The sequence below is a fragment of the Phlebotomus papatasi genome, chromosome 3, assembly GCF_024763615.1.
Source record: "Phlebotomus papatasi isolate M1 chromosome 3, Ppap_2.1, whole genome shotgun sequence".
In the NCBI taxonomy this organism is placed as follows: Eukaryota; Metazoa; Arthropoda; class Insecta; order Diptera; family Psychodidae; genus Phlebotomus; species Phlebotomus papatasi.
The window spans coordinates 38653724-38672851 of NC_077224.1; the positions used below are offsets into that span (position 1 = coordinate 38653724).

Sequence of the window (19128 nt, forward strand, 5' to 3'; positions counted from 1 at the left end):
GAAAAGAAAAACCTGTGAATATTGCACTGCATAAATATAATAAGAAGGGACATTTAAAAGGGGAAATTGTGAAGAGTGAATGATTCAGAAGGAATGTCATCATTCAAGGACAATGGATGGATCACCTTCAAGACAAATGTTAATAGTTTTTGTTGCAAAAGAAAAAAAAATGAGTTTTTCTTTGATTAATTTGTTGAAAGGGGTGTTACCTCTAAAATTGATCTCTATATACGTAAGTTTTCCTTCTATGTTTAATTATTTAGTTTGCTAGTTAATTTAATATTTACCTATTTGATCTTGTAATCGCATGTTGAATCGAAATTTGATGAGATTATAGATTACCTTTGAAGAAAGCACAAGTTTTAACCTTCAGTGACTATACGAAATCTACTGATTGTAGTAAAAATTAATCTGTACTTTCAGGCTGATCAAATTTGCTACTCTGTACTGTGTGTCTTTTCGTATGTGGCTGCTGGGCAAGATCAGAAGAAAAATCCTGCACTTTTGGTTAATTTAGCTCAGCAACAGGGAGTGATGCCTCAGCAAACGAAGCAACAACCTGTTCAGCAGCAAAAGGCACAGGGGCCACCTCAGAAGGTGCCACCGGTGAAGGAAGTGCATAAGCCACTGCCGGCGAAGGAAGTCCCGAAGCCAGTGGTTGTAGAGAAGCCTCAGCAGCCACAGGCACAAGCTCCAAAAGGGCAGCAGATTGCAATAAAACCCCTAACGCCACCTCAAAAGCCCACTGTTACAACAACAGCAGTTCAGCCACCGACGGAATCAACCTCTCCCAAGTATACCTCAGCTCCACCATCAATAGCTCCACCGCCGAAGCCAAAGAGTCCACCACAGCGTCCACCAAGTCTTCCATCGCGTATCCTCAGCCAATCATCGACACAGAGTGAGCCCCCATCGAGCAAAGCCCCTTCGAAACTGCCCCAAATTCCACCCAGAGTTCAATCCCAAGGTTCTGTAGGCATGAGAGGTCCTCCGCCGGCTATTCCGCCACGTTCTGGTCAAGCTCCACCTCTCATGCGAGCTGGAACTGTTCAGCAATCCAGCACATCTGCCAGTCGTCCGCTGATGCGTCAGGCTTCTGCTACTTCCATCCCGCCTCAGTGTACACCTCAGCCTCCTCCGCCGTTTGTCATTCCGCAGAGACATACTTCCCGGGCAGGATCAATGGGACGACAGACATCCGTCAGCAGTAGTTCCGGTGGAGGATCGCCGCAGACACCCCGGAGACACTGACAGAGGGCTGAAGGGCAATGGATTGAGCAGCACAAAAAGAGGGACATTTGTGATTTAATTTGTGTGCCATGGATCTAATAATATATTAGAAACCTTGGGCTGATGCAAAGGAAAGTAATGCTAAAAGAGAGAACATCAATTTTATTTTATTTTTGAAACTTTTGTTTTTTGTTTTTGGTTTTGTAGAAATTTGAAATTAGAATTTTTATTTAATTTAAGGATTTTATTAACACGATGACACAATTTATTGTCCTGGAGGGGTATTCTGTAACTCTCTGGCAATGCCATATGACAAATTGGGTTTGAGTCTCAGGAGAGCTTTTTCGAAAATGCGATTCAGTAGCCGTGACATTGCCATTTCAGCTCACGTGACATTGTCAGAAGTCACATATTTGAGATTTCTGGCAATTCAAATGACTATGAATTTTATTAAACAAATCAACCAAGACGTACTGTATTTTCATAAAATCATCAAGTAAAGGGATTTCATTAAAAATTCAATGAATTGCATTTTCGAACTCATATGATATATGACAAAAAAACTCGAATGGCATTGTCAGGTTTCGAACTCACGCGTGACAAAATGCTACGAAAATTACAGAATTCCCCTACTGGGTCCTGAATGCATTGATTCATTGATACAAGTGTCCTGGAGGGGAATTCCGTAAAGCCCAAAATAGACACAGGGATCGACTTTGGGATCAGCTCGAAAAATGAGGATTGGTGTCAATACACTCAGGGATCAGCCCAAAATTTGGAGGATCAGGCTGATCTTCTAAATTCGTGAGGTCTAGTAAAATTACGAGGATTAGGCGACATCCAGCGCCAGTGTTGAAAATAAAAAGCTTCACTTTGAGTGTTTTTGGGTAATTTTCGAAATGTCAATTGAATGAAAAAACATGGAGAGTAATGGTTTGCAATGTCGCAAAATCTTAGAATTCATTAATATAGGAACATTGGGAAGGTCAAAGTATTCCTGTCTGTATGAAAAATGCATTGATATTTCACTTAATATTTCAGCAATCAAAGTGGGCACATTTAATCGAAATTTGCGCAAAAAACGCTAATCCTTGATTTTAAATCCTCAGTGTATGCTGGTTTGGGCTGATATTTTTCTGCCAAGTCTTTCGAACTGAGTATTCTCGAGGATCAGCCTGTGTCTATTTTCGGCATAACGCTCTGGCAATGCCATATGACAAATTGGGTTTGAGTCTTAGGAGAGCTTTTTCGATAATGCGATTCTGTAGCCGTAACATTGCCATTTCAGCTCACGTGGCATTGTCAGAAGTCACATATTTGAGATTTCTGGAAATTAAAATGACTATGAATATTGTTAAGCAAATCAACCAATACAGAAGACTGTATTTGCATAATATCACTAAGTAAAGGCATTTCATAAAAAAATCAGTGAATTGCATTTTCGAACTCATATGATATGACAAAAAAGCTCGATTGGCATTGTCATTTTTCGAACTCACGCGTGACAATGCCACGAAAATTACAGAATTCCCCTACTGGGTTCGAATCCACTTTACGTTCACAGAAATTCAGGTCTCGAGTACGAATATCAGGAATAGGGAGTTTTACTGCCTCACTGACATTCATAAGAAGATTTAAGGAGAGGAACATAGAATGTTAGTAAGAAATCGCAGGTTAAAGAGGGAGAAAATTTTTCGAAAGTATCGAGGAATTGAATCCTTATCAATTACTGTACGAATGCGATGTCCAAAAGCGCTCTAATTATCTCATATATTTATTTTTAACCCATTAAAGATAAGGTGGCAAAGCGTCCCAGGTTTTGAGAAGTGCTCGAACTCGTGAATTAGATGCTATTACACACTGAGAAAAAAAAGAGGGTGCGATTAACTTTTTCTCCTCATAATTTCACCACTTTTTATGTGTAAAAATATATCAACATTTTTTTGTGTTAAATTTACACCTTTTTTAAGGGTAAAATTAACATGAAAAGGGTAACTTTAACTCCCAATACACCTAGAAAGGGTAATATTTACACCGATTTTGGATCAATACTGCAGGGTAAAATTAACATTTCCGGAATGTTATTTTAACTTTTTGGATTTCTCTCAGTGCAGGCAACAACGGTTTACCGGTTGACAATTGATTTAAACCGATTCATAAAGGACTTAAAAGATTACCATAAATAACTTCGAAGAAATATAATTAAACGTAAGATGTAAAGAATTATACAGGGTAAATTAAGCTAAATCAAAACCTGCTTCAAATGGAAATTTTTCGCTACTCCAAATGGAAATGTCACTGTTTTCATAATAAATACAGTACTAAATTACTATATTTATATATTTTCTATACCTCAGTTTCATTATTCAGTTAATTTTGCTCCAAATAAAGCGAAAATCCATTCATATTCACAAATTTTAATTTGTTAATTTCTCAGAAAAATTGAAAGTGTACCTTTTCATCATTGAATTTTTCATCGATCGACCATGTTTTCCAATGAAAAACACAATGAGGTGACTGTTGTTTATTCGTTTTGTTTAACATTTATGTCATATTTCTGGCTAATTTTAGTCAAATGAAGTGCTAATCTTTATTGTTAATGATACGTGAAGTTTTCAAATGAAATAATTACCTATTGCGTGAATAAAAAGGGTTTTTTTTTTCTGAAGTGTCTGCAACTGCTTCAATAGGAAACCCCGGAAATATGATTTTTTTGGAGAGATTTTCTTATTGTTTTAGATGGGAAAGAAGATAAGACCAGGAATAAGAACAAATCCTGTACTCAAAAGCAACTCAACAAGGTTTTGGAAGCCTTTCGTCGCGGTTTCACTTACACTGTTTGTCTCCAATTAGAAACTTTGGACAAAGGAAACACGGATTTTGACCTGGTCTTATCCTCCTTTATTACTACACAAACGACGTTTCGGAACTTTATGGCTCCTTCTTCAGGTATGCAAGTAACTAGTGGGAAAAGGGGGGTCAATACAAATTTTCACTACACTGTAATCACAATTGGACGAGATGGACATCACAATGGTCAGAACGATAATCGATTATCGTTCTGACCATTGTGATGTCCATCTCGTCCAATTGTGATTACAGTGTAGTGAAAATTTGTATTGACCCCCCTTTTCCCACTAGTTACTTGCATACCTGAAGAAGGAGCCATAAAGTTCCGAAACGTCGTTTATATAGTAATAAAGGAGGATAAGACCAGGTCAAAATACGTGTTTCCTTTGTCCAAAGTTCAACTCTTGACCGATTCTCAAACACCAATTAGAAACTTTCCCTTGTCTCCATTTGGATTAATTTGTTTCCAATAGAAGCATTTTGCACTTGTGTATTTTTCTTGTATTTAAGAAGTTTTCAAATTATATCTAAAGAATTTTCACTAAACAGTAACATTCTAGAAGAGTCAGGGAGCAAATTTATGTAATTCTTTTCAGAAAAAATATGAACTTAATGTGTTGAATCTTCTGTCAAAGTTAAAGCGTCTGGAAATGGTTTTGAATTAGGACATTTACCCTTAATGTTTTTAGTCAACTAATTAATTGTTTGGCTAGTAAACAAGGGGTGTCAAAGCGTCCCAGGCTTTGCGAAATGCTCGAACTCGTAACTTAGATGCTATACCTCAAAAGTATTTTCGCATCATTTACCGTTTACAGGTACTCAACCGATCTAAATCGATTCATAAATAACTCAATAGATTCCACAAAATATTTTAAAAAGTAATAAAAATTGTATTCGAACAAAAATTACTTATCGGTAAAAAACCGTTTCATTACCGGTTCACAACCGATTTGAACAGATTATTAATCACTCAAAATATTTTCCAAGATACACCTCAGGAGTAATTTAATTAAATTTCGTATAAAAATTATTTGTTATGAACCGGTTCATTACCGATTCAAAACCGATTGGAACCGATTCAATTTTATAGGAAATTCCAAGACCTTTCCAGTGAGCCCAAACATGACTCCATTCGCTTGATAAATGCGCTCTCTAGTGTCTTTTTAACCTTTGACCTTGAAAAACCGTTATTAGGAATGATTCAACGGTATTTTCGTATAAGAACGAAATGTCCGCCTGGGTAATCTGTAAAACATATCCAAAAATGAAAAAAATGGCACGACGCGTTTTCGAGCAATCCTAAATAAAATGGTTTTGAAGGGAAAGGGGAGGGTTGGGGGGAAAATGAGGGGCATGTTAATGATCCTTGGGTCGTCTTATGGGGGGTCCTCCGAAGGTCCCAAGTCGCTATCTCTTACCGTTTGGCCTCTAGAGTTGGCGACAGCCGGACGGACAGACGAACAAACAGCGTGACGACATTTCTCAGAAATCGTCTGAAACGTGAAGATTTGTTGATAAAAGTGGTCTCCGGGGGGTGGAAGGTGAAAATTTTGGGAGCGGGGTGAAAAAATCGAGGGATTATAAACTGCTCTCTCCGTGGAGTTCGAGCAGTAAAATTATAAAGTTCAACAAAATATTCGATTTTTATCGGTGAAAAATGCAAAATTCATTTCTTTTTAGTTATAAAATTATTCTTTTCGTTCAAAGGAATTTTTAACATTTCACAAGAATTTATTAGTTAAAAAAATAAATGTTTAGAGGAGGAAGGAACAATTGGTAAATTGAGAAAACGATAACATACTCAATGCTTTCATAATGGAGTTTTTTTTTTTAATTTCTTCAGAGTGGATTTATTTATTTTTTTCATTTAATGTCTCGTGCGAAGCTCATAAAAAAATATATTTCAGTTTTTTCTTTAAATATATTTATTCTCTTTTAAATTTTATTAGCCTTGTTTTACAAAGATGTTCTCTCACAAAAAACAACGGACATGCCGTAAAAAGAATATTCAGCAATAAATTCCGCTTTATTCAAATACGTGTATACATTAGAATAGCTAAAAACAAGAAAAAAACATCATTTAGATGGCGAATCCATATCTAATCATTTTTCCTGAATCATGGTGTTAGAATTTAATGATAAAAAAAGTTAGTGTGCAAATATTTTATATTTAAAAAACATATCATAATACTTTGCTTTGTGATGCTACAACAAAACATTTTTTAAGTCATTAATCCATGATAAAAGCTAGTATATGTTTCCTCTGTTGTTTCTTCTTTGCCTTAGAACAAGAGTACCCTATATAATGGATGAGAAACAGGAGAACAATTTACTGGGCAATATTGCATGTTTCTGAATAGAATGAATAACAATATATAAATGTATTTTTGTAATAGGATATAAACAATGAAAAAAAAAAGAGAAATGGAACGCGAAATATTGAGGATCTCAAGTGATTTTGTGCGTTGAGAAGAGAAAATGGTAAATGTTGTTAAATTCCTTTTGAATTTTATAAAAAAAAAAAGAAATAGTTAAATGTGTAAAAAAAAAAGACATTGATGATGCTTTAAGAAATGGGAATTTGGGCAGTGTGGGAGAAAGGGAAAGAGACTATCAATGTAGGATTAAGAGGAATGATTAACGTTGAATCTTTCAATTGATGTAACAGTGAAAAAAAAACTTCTATTCAATATAAACTTGAAAGAAAAAGATAAGAAAAAAAGTTACCTTAATTCCTCTTCTTTAGTCGCACTCTGACCCCATTGTTACTCTTGAGGATGAGTTCAGCCAGGAGGATGGGCTTTTCGTCCGCAGGCAGAAATTCAAAATGATGCAGTACTTTTGCCAAAGTCTTCTTCATTTCCAGCATTGCAAACTTCTGTCCGATGCAGTTTCTGGGACCAGCGCTGAAAGGGACATAAGCGTATGGATGCATGTTCTCAGCGTTCAAAAAGCGTTCAGGATTGAAGACATCGGGTTTGGGGAAGATTTCAGGATCACGGTGGAGGATGTAGGGTTGGACTGAGAGTGTAACTCCGGAAGGAATTTCCAAATCGCCCATTGTGATCTTTTCTTGAGTAATCATTCGAGAATAGAAAGGAACGGATGGGTAGAGCCTCAAGGATTCCTTAATAACAGCTTCCAGGTACTTCATTGTCTCTAATTCACGTCCTTCGTAGTCCCTGACCTCTTGATAAGCAATCTCCTGCTCTTCCGGATGATGTGACAGGAGATAAATGGTGAAAGCAATGGCACTGCCTGAAAAAGCAAGTTTATCAAAATCTTTCAATTTTTTTACCCCTCTAATTCCTCTTCAGATTTACTTGTCGTGTCGTGTCCTTCAAACATAAAAGTATCCACCTCCTCACGAATATGTTCATCAGTTAAATCCTTGCCTTCCCTCTGAGCTATCAGCAACATGTCCAAAAATGCTAATCTCTTCTTCATTCCCAGCATCGAACTAGCTTCATTGAGTATCTCTGAGGTATTAATATTGAGATTTTCAAGTGCTTTTCGTCTCAATTGAATTACTCTTCTGGTCTCATCATGAAGGATCTTCAGCGTATCGTCCTGCACCTTCCGGTACGAAGACAAATTCCAGAAGAATGGAATACGCAATATCATGGAAAATGACCTCCGGTGAGTAATTTCGCAAATTCTAGAAAAAAATCATGTATTTTTCCTTCAATATTTCGACAAAATATTATAGATTAGATAAAATTGTTATGAGGAAAAACACACTTCAAATTTAAAAATATTGACTTTTATGAACCAGTTCCAGGTGCTTCTGTGGGGAAGCGATAAGCTCAATATATACTGTTGTAAGATCATTCATTTCTTTCTTTCCAAATGAATGGCCTTTAAGGCACTTCAATGAATTGTTTTAAAATAGCATGGCAATTGGAGCTATTTTAAGACACTTTTGCAATCTCATAAGTACAACAATCTCAAAGATTTACAATGGGGATTTTGTTAAAAATACTACAATTGAGGCGCTCAGAGCAAAAAAACTCTAAGTCATATACGCATTTCCCTAATAAAATAGCGTTTTTTTGCTCTGAGCTCCTCAATTTATCTTCAGTTGAATTAAGCGCGCTTTATGAGCTTTAATAAGGAAGATGAATGTAATAATAATAATAATAATGTTGGCACAACATTCCATGGAGGAACAAGGCCTTCCCGCAAGGGGATTTCTAGACATGCATTATCATTTTTTTTCTTATACGGGATGAGGTTGTCAGTCTCATGCCCGTGGAATCAAGTGCAGTGAAGCTCACTGGATGCAATCCGAACACCTTCAATGCCAGAAAAATTCCTGGCGACTTAAAGGGGATTCGTACCTGGGTCCGGAGGAATGTTTTACAATCGGTTATTCGCCGGTTTTTCTCAGACTCTGGCCTCTACACACTAAAGAAATTTATGTCCATGTTGACGAAAATTCTCTACGTTCGTGTAGGAAAAACTGTCAAATAATATGGACATAAATTTATCTGTGTATGGACCATCGATCATCTTCATCAGATGAGATGCTATAAAACACGCGTCATAACGATCAGTGAATTCTATTTTTTAACATTATCTTCTTTCAAATACCATTTATTTATATAGTGTAACTATATAAGAAAAGAATGCATCACCCAGAATTCAAATTAGTAAAGAGTATGAAGGAAAGTGTTATCAAAATCGACGCGATGTCAAACTTTCCGATCGTAAATTTATGCAGAAACTTTGCATAAAGTTACGCAAAGAATTAAAAGTGTCACAAAATGTATTTGAACGTCGGGCTATTTTTCACAAGTAGTCGGTGAACTGAAGTTAATAAAAATCCCTTTCCGGCACCAATTCTGATATCAATTGCGTTCAAATGAATTATTCAAAATCGCCTAATTTCGTGTAAATTATTATGTAAGTAATTCTTCGTAAATGTTTGTGAATTACTAACTGGGAACTTTTTTCACAAAGTTTGTTCGTATAATGATCACTTGGCGAGCAATATTTTTTTTTCTTTTACAAACCTTTGTTCGTATATTTTGAATATCCGAAAAAAAGAGATGGCAAAGCGTCCCAGCTTTGCGAAATGCTTGAACTCACGAGATAGAACTCACCGTGAATTAGTTATTTTGCATGATCTTTTGGTATTACTGATGTACTAGAGATCAAATTGATTCATAAATCACAAAAGCATTTGAAAATCAAAAAATCGGTACTTAACCGACTCATTACCAATGAAGACTGATGCAGCCAGTTTCAAAATTTCAATACCTTTCCAAAAAAATCATATTTAATCTAGGTTGAAAAATTAACATTCTAAAGTGGTTGACCTTTGACCTTCAATAATTCAAAATGACGAATTTTCCGGTCATAGGTATATTTGGGCGAATTGTTCGCCTGCAGTACCTCTAAAACGTATTCAAAAATCATTGAAAAAACTTGGGCCAATTTTGAGAAAAACCGAAAAAACATTATTTTTAGGGAATATTAATTATTGGGGATGTAAAATTATTCAAAAATCGGTACTTAACCGGTTCATTACCGATACAGCCGGGTTCGAAATTTCAATATCTTTACAAAAAATCCAAATTTAACCAGATCGGTTGAAAAATGAGCCTTTCAAAGTGGTTGACCTTTGACTTTCAATAATTCAAAATGGCGAATTTTTCCTTTATAGGTATGTTTGGGCGAAATGCGCGCTTGGACTAGCTCTAAAACATATCCAAAAATTATTGAAAAAGCTTTGGCCAATTTTGAGAAAAACCGAAAAAACATATTTTTAGAGGTGGGGAGGGGAATAGGCGAAAAATGTGAAATACGTCTAGAGATATTGTTTTTTTTTCTTGGGGATCATCGACGACCGAAACTTACCGTTTGACCTCTAGCTTGAGAACAAATTTAAGGTCAAGTAAAAAGAATTCCGGAAAAATTATTCAAAATCGGTACTTAACCGGTTCATTACTGATGAAGACCGATACATACTGGCTCAAAATTTCAACACCTTTCCAAAAAATCCAAATTTAACCAAATCGGTTAAAAATGAGTCCTCCAAAGTAGTTGACCTTTGACCTTCAATAATTCAAAATGACGAATTTTCCGTTTCCGGTCATAAGTATGTTTGGGCGAAATGTTCGCCTGCAGTACCTCTAAAACGTATTCAAAAATCATTAAAAAAAACTTGGGCCAATTTTAAGAACAACCGAAAAAACATGGTTTTGGAGGGGATAGAGGGGGGTAGGGAGGGAAAAAAAAACGTCGAGAGATATTGTTTTTTATTGGGGCTCATCTAAGACTGGAAGTCGATATCTCTTACCGTTTAAGCTCCAGAACAGTGAAAAGTTAAAAAAAGACGATTATATAACTGCTCTCTCTTTGAGTTCGAGCAGTAAAAATTACGAACAAATGACAAAATTTTACCAACATTTTCTTTATGTGTTTTCGTAACTTATTAAGCAATACAAGACCTTATTATAATATTTAATACTTTAATATCGATAATATGGTGATTTTTGTATGCTATTTTAATTACTTAGATATTATTTTATTACTTGGAAATTTGTATGAAGCTTTAACTTATGTGATATACAATGTAACACTTACAAGTTCAAAAACTAGTAGTTTTGTGTTTCTTTTAGTTTTATTTGGGACTAGTTTTAGATTTATTTCGACAAAAATTACGTAATCATGAGGTTAAAGTCGATAATTGTAGAAAAAACTTCCGAAGAATAATAAAAAATTGAATTTTGAAAAAGGCTTTAATACAGAGTTTTCCATGAATAACTTTTATTTAAAAAGTGAAATTTGATGCTTATTGTTTATAAAACATAAATTTAATAATAAATATATAAAATTATGCAATCAATATGCCTCTTTTTTGTAATAAATTTTTTCTATGATAGAAGTAAGACTGAAATTTATAGTTACTAAGGATATTATTTGAGTTATTAACTTGTATTATATCTAAACACACTTTATAAAACAGTAAAAATGCTTAAACTCCTACAGTTGTCAAAAACAAGTTAAAGAAACACCAGGAGTTTTCTAAATTTGGAAAGAAAAAGTCAAAACGTGTGAAATAGTAAAGATTTTCTCTAGTTGGCTAAGTGTTCGATTTTCGTTTTAATTTCAATTTCGAGGTTAAAAAACAATCTGAGAGAAAAGTTGTACGTGGATGAAAATGTAGCTAATAAAATTCTTTATCAAATCCAGAAAACAGATTGTTAGGGACAGTCCTAGTTTCCGAGATATTTTTGATTGAAGTTGCTAAAAACTTCGATTTTTCCATGCTTTCGGACATATATGGGACTATAGCGCCCCTGGTGTCAGTTTCACGAACTGCGTCTGTCTAAAGGATTATCGGGCATATAAAGGAGGACAAGTGTTCCCATATTAAGAAATAAATCGGTTCAGCAGAATTGGAGATATAGGCACCCAAGTATCAAAAAATGGCAAAACCCGTTTTGCCTAGATTCCAGGCGCAAAGATAAAATGAAATCAAAATGATAAGTATTTTCGTAAATCATTTGACCCTGGCAATAGAAAAGGGACAGATAATCCTAACCGGCTTATGTAGGTGAGATTCTTAACGTGAGCTAACTCGGAGTGCATGCAAATTCGATTTGGAGCTGAAGTTGGGAGACGCCATTCAGTTATCTTGAATCAAATTCGTGAAATTATACAAATTTTGTATTTAAACCAAAATATCAAGGATTTGGATGAACTGGCACAAAAGTGATATATGGGTGAAATATAGACCAGAATGTTCTCTATAATTTTGCCGTAGAACTTGAACTCATCGATTACTCAGAAGCCAAGATAAGCGAGGTTTTTTGTTTCTTAACTCGTTTTTTCATCCAGAGTGCCCCAAGTAGTCATTTGTTGAACTTCAACTATATCAAAGAATTGTTGTATTTTGTGGGACTTTCCATTTAAAACCATATTTTAAGTGTCTTTGTGGAGTAGAGGCAGTCAAATTGGCATCTGAGTGATTTCAAAGCGTTATTATGGGAAAAATCAATTTTTTCACACTTAAACGGCAAAATCGGAGTGATAGCGTAGTCTGAGTGGAAAATGATGTATGGACGAAATGTAGAGACATATGTCCTCTACAATTATGTCGAAGTAATCATCAAAATCGGTTCAGCGACAGTCGAGATAATTGAGGTTATGTGATATTGAAATTGGTTTTTCGACTGTGGCGCCCCTGGTGTTGGTCCCACGAAGTTCAAATATTCTAGAAAGTTGTAGCATTTGGTGAGATCTTTCGTTTAAGCCCTCATTCATCAAAATCGGTCACATAGAACCGGAGATATGATTTTTTGAATTTCGTGAACTTTGACCCCTCATATCTCCGGTTCTATTGAAACCACAGCGCACATACGCACCATTTTGGAAACGTCCTAGACTGGACTACAACATACTAAAATTTCATTAACTTGCACAATGCCGTTTTTGAGAAAAGTGACTTTGAATTTCGATGAATTTTGACGCTATCACAGCGCCACCTGTGGTGACTTTTTGAACTTCCATCTGAAAGTGCTCATTGAGACGAAACCAAAAAGGTAAAATTTAGGTCGCTATGTTAGTTAGAACCGGAGATAGAGGCCGGTCAATGTTCGAACTTTGACCCCTTATAGCTCGGGTCAGGGGTTATGGATCGACTTAAGGTTTTTTTTGTTTGATAGGTATAATCAACGGCTACAACATACTAAAATTTCAGCCCGATGCACAATGGAATTTTTGAGTTATTTAACTTATAAGATTTAAAAATTTTCTTTTTAATAATAGCGCCCCTAGCGGTGGTTTTATGAACTTGCGATGTTAGAAGAAGAAGTGGCATTTCACGAGAGCTTTCCAAAAAGCCCTCACTTTTTAAATTCTGACAATTAGAACCGGAGTTATGGCCATTTTAAGAAATTTTTTTTGGACCCTTATAGCTCGGGTCAGGGGGGTCGAGGGACCTTAAGTTTAGTATTGATGGAAAGCTCTAAGGCCCAGCTATAACATACTAAAATTTGAGCCCGCTCGATGCCATAGGGGCGGAGCTATTGAGAAAACAAAAAAAGGGGGTCTTCAAAATGGCGGAAGGAGGGGTGGGGGGTGGGGGGTCAATGCACCAAGTTGCAATTTTCATGCGATATATAACCTTTGCCGAAAACCGCAAGTCGATATCTTTTTTAGTTTAGGAGCTATTAAGCTCCAAAGAGCGGCCGGCCGGCCGGGAACGTAAAATAGCCACATATATATTCGTGATCAGGAAGTGCTGAAACACATTTTGGCCAAGTTTGAGGTCGATCGGACGACATGAAATTTTGTTAGGATTATAGTAGGTGAGATTGTTAAGAATCTCACCTAATATAGCATGAGAACCCAGGGACAAAATCACTGTTGCACAGTGAATTGATAATAAAGCTGACTTATATTTAATAGAAATGTAGAAGGGAAAATGAAAGAAAATTCACATTATTCGAAGGCATGAACGTTCGAAGGGAGAGTACTTTAACCTATTATACATTTCTTCTCAATCATGGAATTTTTTCTGAAAAAATAGAAAAAAAATATGTAGTGATAAATTCAAATCTTGATAAAAATAATAGCTTCATCTATTGTTTTTTTTTAACTTATCGTTGTGATAAGAAGGGGTACACAAAGCGATCGAGCTTTGTGGAATGCTTAAACTCGTGACTATACTGTATTATATGTTCTGATATTTAAAACTTGAAGAATTGTGTTCACGAGTTTGAGACTACCGCATAGTTTCAAATATTATCGAATTTTATCGGTTCATTATAATACATTTTATTGCCGTTTTATAAACTGATTTTACGAATGTGATGTCCTATGTCCAATTGGAGGATCGAAATTACTTAAAGCTCGAATGATTGTCCGTTGTCTTAAATTATTCTCCTATATCTTGATTATCGTGTCGAATTTTAAAAATCTTTGTTACATGTGTCTTGATTAGAAACGATCCACATCAATTGCATTGGCATTGAGATCAAGGAACCTCCACTCGTATTTAGGGCTAACTTAACCCTTTAAGGACGATTGGAACACCGGCGTCCCATAAAGAAAATAATTTTTCCTGACTACCTAAAGTTATTTTTTTCTCATGTCTGTACATAATTGTAAAGTAGAAGGTTGAAGGAATCTACAATATTTTTTGCAAGTCTCTAGCTATTTGCTATATAGTAAATACTTAAGCTAAAAAATGGCGAATTTTTAAATACTCAAATTCATAATTGATTTTATTTATTTTTTATACTTTCAATGTTTTTTAAGCAAAACCCTTTTGGCAATAAAAATTACAATACTCATACGTAATATTTTTTCATTAAAGCGAAAAATATTATTCATTGGTATTGTCAGAAAAGTTACTTAATTTTTTGGGATATTTTTGTCCCTATCGTCCACAGAAGCACGAAATACACCGAATCAGACTCTATTGGACTTTCCAAGGTTAGATGTAAAACTCATCATTAATTATGTTTCTCAGTTTAATTTTGATTGTTGATTTTCAGTCCGTATAAAGTGTCTTGTCGTTAAAGGGTTAAATCTAAATCGGTGCTCTTGGACAATAAACAACATATCTATAACTGATTCAGATCAATTCAGATTTTTTTCCGGGAGTCTAAGACTTTTCAAATGAAACCATAGCTATCCAAATCGATTGATTAATATGCTTTCTACAGCTAACCAACCTTTGATCTTTAAAAATCACTACTAATAACGGTACAAAATCATTTTCGTATAAAAGTATATTCTGCAAATACTCAAAATACTTCTGCAAAAACCTGTGTCTTTTTGGCGGCGTGTTACTGGAAGGGCAAGAGGAAAATTAAGATCATAGGGGAGACTGGGGCAAAGAGTCACAAATTGAAAAATTCAAAATTCAATATCTTCCAAGGTAAAAAAGATAGCGGCTCAATTTTTTATCTATAGGTGGCCTCCATAGACCTTCTTCAATGTCGTAAGTTTCTTAGAATTTGAACAAGGAATTTAGAAAATAAAAAATATCGAAATTTTTAGCCCTATTTTTGAAATATTTTGCATGCAGAAGATAACAATTATTATGTAGGGGAAGGTTTTGCACCTTCGTAATGTTGCAGATTCGTAAAAGTTGATTTATTTCCAAGTTACTAAATGAATTTCGTCCATGGACTTATAATCTAAAAGCTAGTCCTAAATCTCACATTTCCTGACAAACTTGCAAGCCTAGGACTTTTTTCCTGGGTCCACAAGGCAAAAATAAAAAATGGGCCTAAAATCGTAATTCTGATGTGTAATATTTTATGCATTTTTGAACACTTCAAGTGTTTTTTCGAAAAAGCAACTATTCCAAGTTAAAGAGGGTTTATTAGGGTTAATATTTGCCGTGAAAATCTTTCGCTTGAAGAAGGTCGTTTTTGTGGGTGGAGGAAAATTCATAAAAATTACCACCCCTGCAGCCCAGGAAAATTGAATTTTGCAGATTCGTAAAAACATCTATCAAAATTACTGACCACCGAATTTGAGAATTCCTCACTGTTTTGGGTCACACTGTGCACACCGCTCGGGATATTTGACTCATCAGAGATTCCATTGAATAAATTCACAAGAAAATTGGGATATTAAACACTTTTCACTAAAATCTCGAAGGAAAACACGCAATTCCCCATCAAAATGAAACTTCATCAGATGTTTGTATTTCATTTCTGTCAAATTAAACATTAAGCCTAAATCTGCTTATGGTAGGTGTGGTTCTTTCATTTCCCATGCGGTGAGTTTTGAGAATTTTTCATCCAATTTGCTTTATTTTCAAGCGGAATTTTTCACATTTTACTTTAAATTAATCACTGGTAGTTCTAAGAATCACTGATGTTCAAAAAATGTTCTGTAAGACAGATTCGAGACGTTAGAGAAAAAACAAGGATTTCAATAGGTGTGATTACTACTTTCTGATTTGTGCAGTGAAGAAACTAGACCGCTTATGGTAGATGTGATTCTTTAATTGTCACTTCGATTTATTTTGAGTATTTCTCATTCAATTTTCCTTCTTTTAAAGTGGAACTTCCCACATTTCACTTTAAATTGGTGGCTGGTTATTTTTGAAAGCAGTTACGTCCGAAGTATGTTCTGTAAGACCAATTGGAGGTGTTAGAGGAAATCCAAGGATTACATTAGGTGTGATTATGAGAGAATCACACCTAAACAAGCTCTTAAGTGACTGTCAGAATGCAGGGAAAAAATGGTTTTCCGAGTGTCAAAAACCATGTGTTAGAAAAATAGCTTAAAATTGATTTTTAATGCGTGAAACCTTCTACAAATGGTGAAAATAAGTAGATGAAAGTTCCATCTAAGTAGTGGTGCTCAAATTTTTGTGTCCGGTGTAATGTTTTCGGAGAAAATGAGGCCTACAGAAGTGGGAAAAAGTGGTACGAAGCTGAGTTAACCAGGGCACATTCGTAAAAAATGCCGCTACATTTTCATTTTCCTGTAGAGGAAAATCTAAGGACTTCTAGGAATTTTGTGAGGCAGAATTATTAACCCAATAAGTAAGAGATTTTTTTGACATAGTGATATAATTGATTCGGTGTGTGTGGCATTCAGTAAAAAGTCTTAAATCTTGGACTCCTTTTTTAGTAGGAACCTGCAAAACCTTCCCCTACTTATTTTATAAAATTGATGTACTAGAGAATATTTTCTAAATAATTTGGATTTTTTGAATACGAATCCGCTATCTATTTTAGAATTTCACAAAAGTTCTTTTCTCCAGAAATCCTTTTATTAAAAATGGCCACTTGGGGTAAAAAGTAACAAAAGGTATAGAGCAAAAAGTAATAAAAAGCGAAGCAATTTCTGATGTATCACGGCGAAAAGAAACGTCATTACCATATCTCGCTGCTTGTTGTTTGCATTGTCCAAATAATTTGCAGTCTATTGTGTGCTTTTCTTTCTAAAATAGCTTGAAAAGCGCTTTTCTCGTTTTCTCAATTTTTTTTGCAGAGAAAACGCTGTTTTACAAAGGTGTAGATGAATAAATTTTCTATGAAAATATGTCCTCTAGGTATTTTTTCAAATTTACGGAAGCCCGTAATGAAGCGAATCAAAATATGATAATACCCAATGTCTGGTACTATTTGCCCCAGCATTTTTGAGAATAGTAACAAAATTACCTTTTAGAAATTGGCTCGATAAATGCAGTTCCTTACAAAATAGAGGAAAATTACTTTCACAAAGTTGTAGAGCGGTAAATTTCTTTTAAAACTGCGCTAATAAGAAATTTTTGAAGCGCTTGAGTAGCTTGTAAAAAAATAAAATATTCGTTTTGTGACTTTTTGCCCCAGTCTCCCCTATAGATTGAGAATCTTTCGAATTAAGGGAAGGAGGGAGCTTCCGCTCACCCCAAGTCGCTATCCATTACCGTTTGATCTTTAGAACTACTAACAGCTGGACTGATAGAAGAACAGATATGTGAAGTGATATACATATTTGAAATTCTCTGGTTCGCAAAGATCAGCAATTGTGCTAACTGTATTTTCTTTGTGTCTGCATTCCTTGCAAACATGGGCGATATATCAAAAATTAGGTCCATTCTTGGTAGAATGATGGGAGATAAATATTTTAAAGTATCGATATACGTATTGAGGAATTGCTTACATCGAGCAATGAAAATACTACTGGTTTTTGACTAATCTTTCGCAACTGATAAGAAGGTGATCAATCATTTCTCAAAATGAATCTGGAAATTAATTTTGATCCAACAATATATTGAACGTTTTTTAGATGATACTGAAGAGTTGAAGATAATAATTTGCAATTGTTGTGGCATTGAATAAACAAGTATTAAAAATTAGCGCAATAAATGCGTAATTTCAATGTCACTTACTTTTTCACCGCCCTCACATATTCTGACTCGCTATTTTCTTGTGCATTCTTCTTAATCCCCATTGCTGTCTCGCATATAACATCCAGGGCATAGAGGGTGATGTAGGGATAAATATCCACGGGTTCCTCATTAGCTACAGCACTGAACTTTTTTATTAGAATTTCTGAGCAATCATCCATAACCGTCTGGAATTGTTTGAGGATATTGAAGTGAAAGGCTGGCGTTAGAAGTTTACGATTCTTCTGCCATTTGGTGCCTGTACTGGTGAGGAGTCCCTCACCCAACCAAGGCTTTATAACCTTGTAGTTGCCTGATTTGGTGATGATCTCTTGGCTTGATAGGACAAATTTAATGTCCTCAGGATGTGTGAGGAAGAATATGAGGTCTTTCCCAAACCAAATAAGAAATCTCGATCCATACTTCTGGCGACACTCTAATAGCCACGGTAGAACCTCTGTGAGAGTTAAATATTTATGAAAAGATTTCTTAACAGAAAACCTGTTAGGCTTCAAGAAAAAAATAAGAAGATAACTAGAAAATAATTCCACTAACTTTCTTTGTGGGCTTTTCTGGTCAATTCGGTGATCGGTGGACCTGGTAGTTTGTAGGAGAAATCAATGATCTTCCGGAATCTCAAGCATCTTTGGAAGAAATCAATCTTCAGTAAGTATATGGCTAAAACCACTAAAAATATTCCAAGTGCTATCATTTTGTCTCACGATTTGCACTTCACGAGCGCGCAATAAAGACTGCAGACTTGATCTGAAGTGGTATAGAGAGTGACCTCTTGTACCAGTTGGACTTTGGCCACTCGAGGCACTTCAGGGGGGAAGATGTGTGCTTCTACCTTTCCGTGGCAATTGAAACTAGCAATCTCAAAGAATTCGCACAGTCACTGTTTCACACACAATAGAGCACTCTCACGAGTGGTATCAGTTTAAAGTGGCCTAGAAAGTAAATTCGCATTGATTGTATTTGGACAATTGACGAATCAATACAAAGTCAACGACTTCCGACATTATGTTGTTAAAGATTCTCAATGTATGTTTTTCCACAGGTGATTAGATAACATAATAGGTGTGATTGATTTAAGAATCACACATAATTAAAAGGTTTATGGAACTTTTGCTCCCACATCTCTAATTTTTATATGAAACTTGAAAAACAAAAAAGTGAAGAATTGCAAAAAG

General features: G+C 35.3%; 2 protein-coding genes across 3 annotated transcripts in view; one reads left to right on the forward strand and one right to left on the reverse strand.

Moving 5' to 3' along the window:
• Positions 1-4372, forward strand: part of LOC129805575 (MAP kinase-activating death domain protein) — a 70178-nt gene extending 65806 nt beyond the window's left edge. Inside the window, exon 23 of the mRNA XM_055853576.1 lies at positions 424-4372. Coding sequence (XP_055709551.1) covers positions 424-1251 — 828 coding nt within the window. The 3' untranslated portion in view covers positions 1252-4372. The remainder of the gene's footprint in view (positions 1-423) is intronic.
• A 1711-nt stretch (positions 4373-6083) lies between these two features.
• Positions 6084-18818, reverse strand: LOC129805599 (probable cytochrome P450 4s3). 2 transcript variants are annotated; one of them, XM_055853632.1, is made up of 5 exons: positions 18491-18815; positions 17939-18392; positions 7404-7738; positions 6808-7338; positions 6084-6378 (listed from the first exon to the last, which is right to left on the reverse strand). In XM_055853632.1, the coding sequence occupies exons 1-4, from the start codon at positions 18645-18647 to the stop codon at positions 6809-6811; spliced, it is 1476 nt and encodes a 491-aa protein (XP_055709607.1). In that variant the 5' UTR covers positions 18648-18815; the 3' UTR covers positions 6084-6378; position 6808. The 2 variants fall into 2 exon arrangements, with proteins under 2 accessions (XP_055709607.1, XP_055709608.1); XM_055853633.1 differs by having other exon boundaries at positions 6084-7338; positions 18491-18818.
• Between the last annotated feature and the right edge of the window lie 310 nt (positions 18819-19128).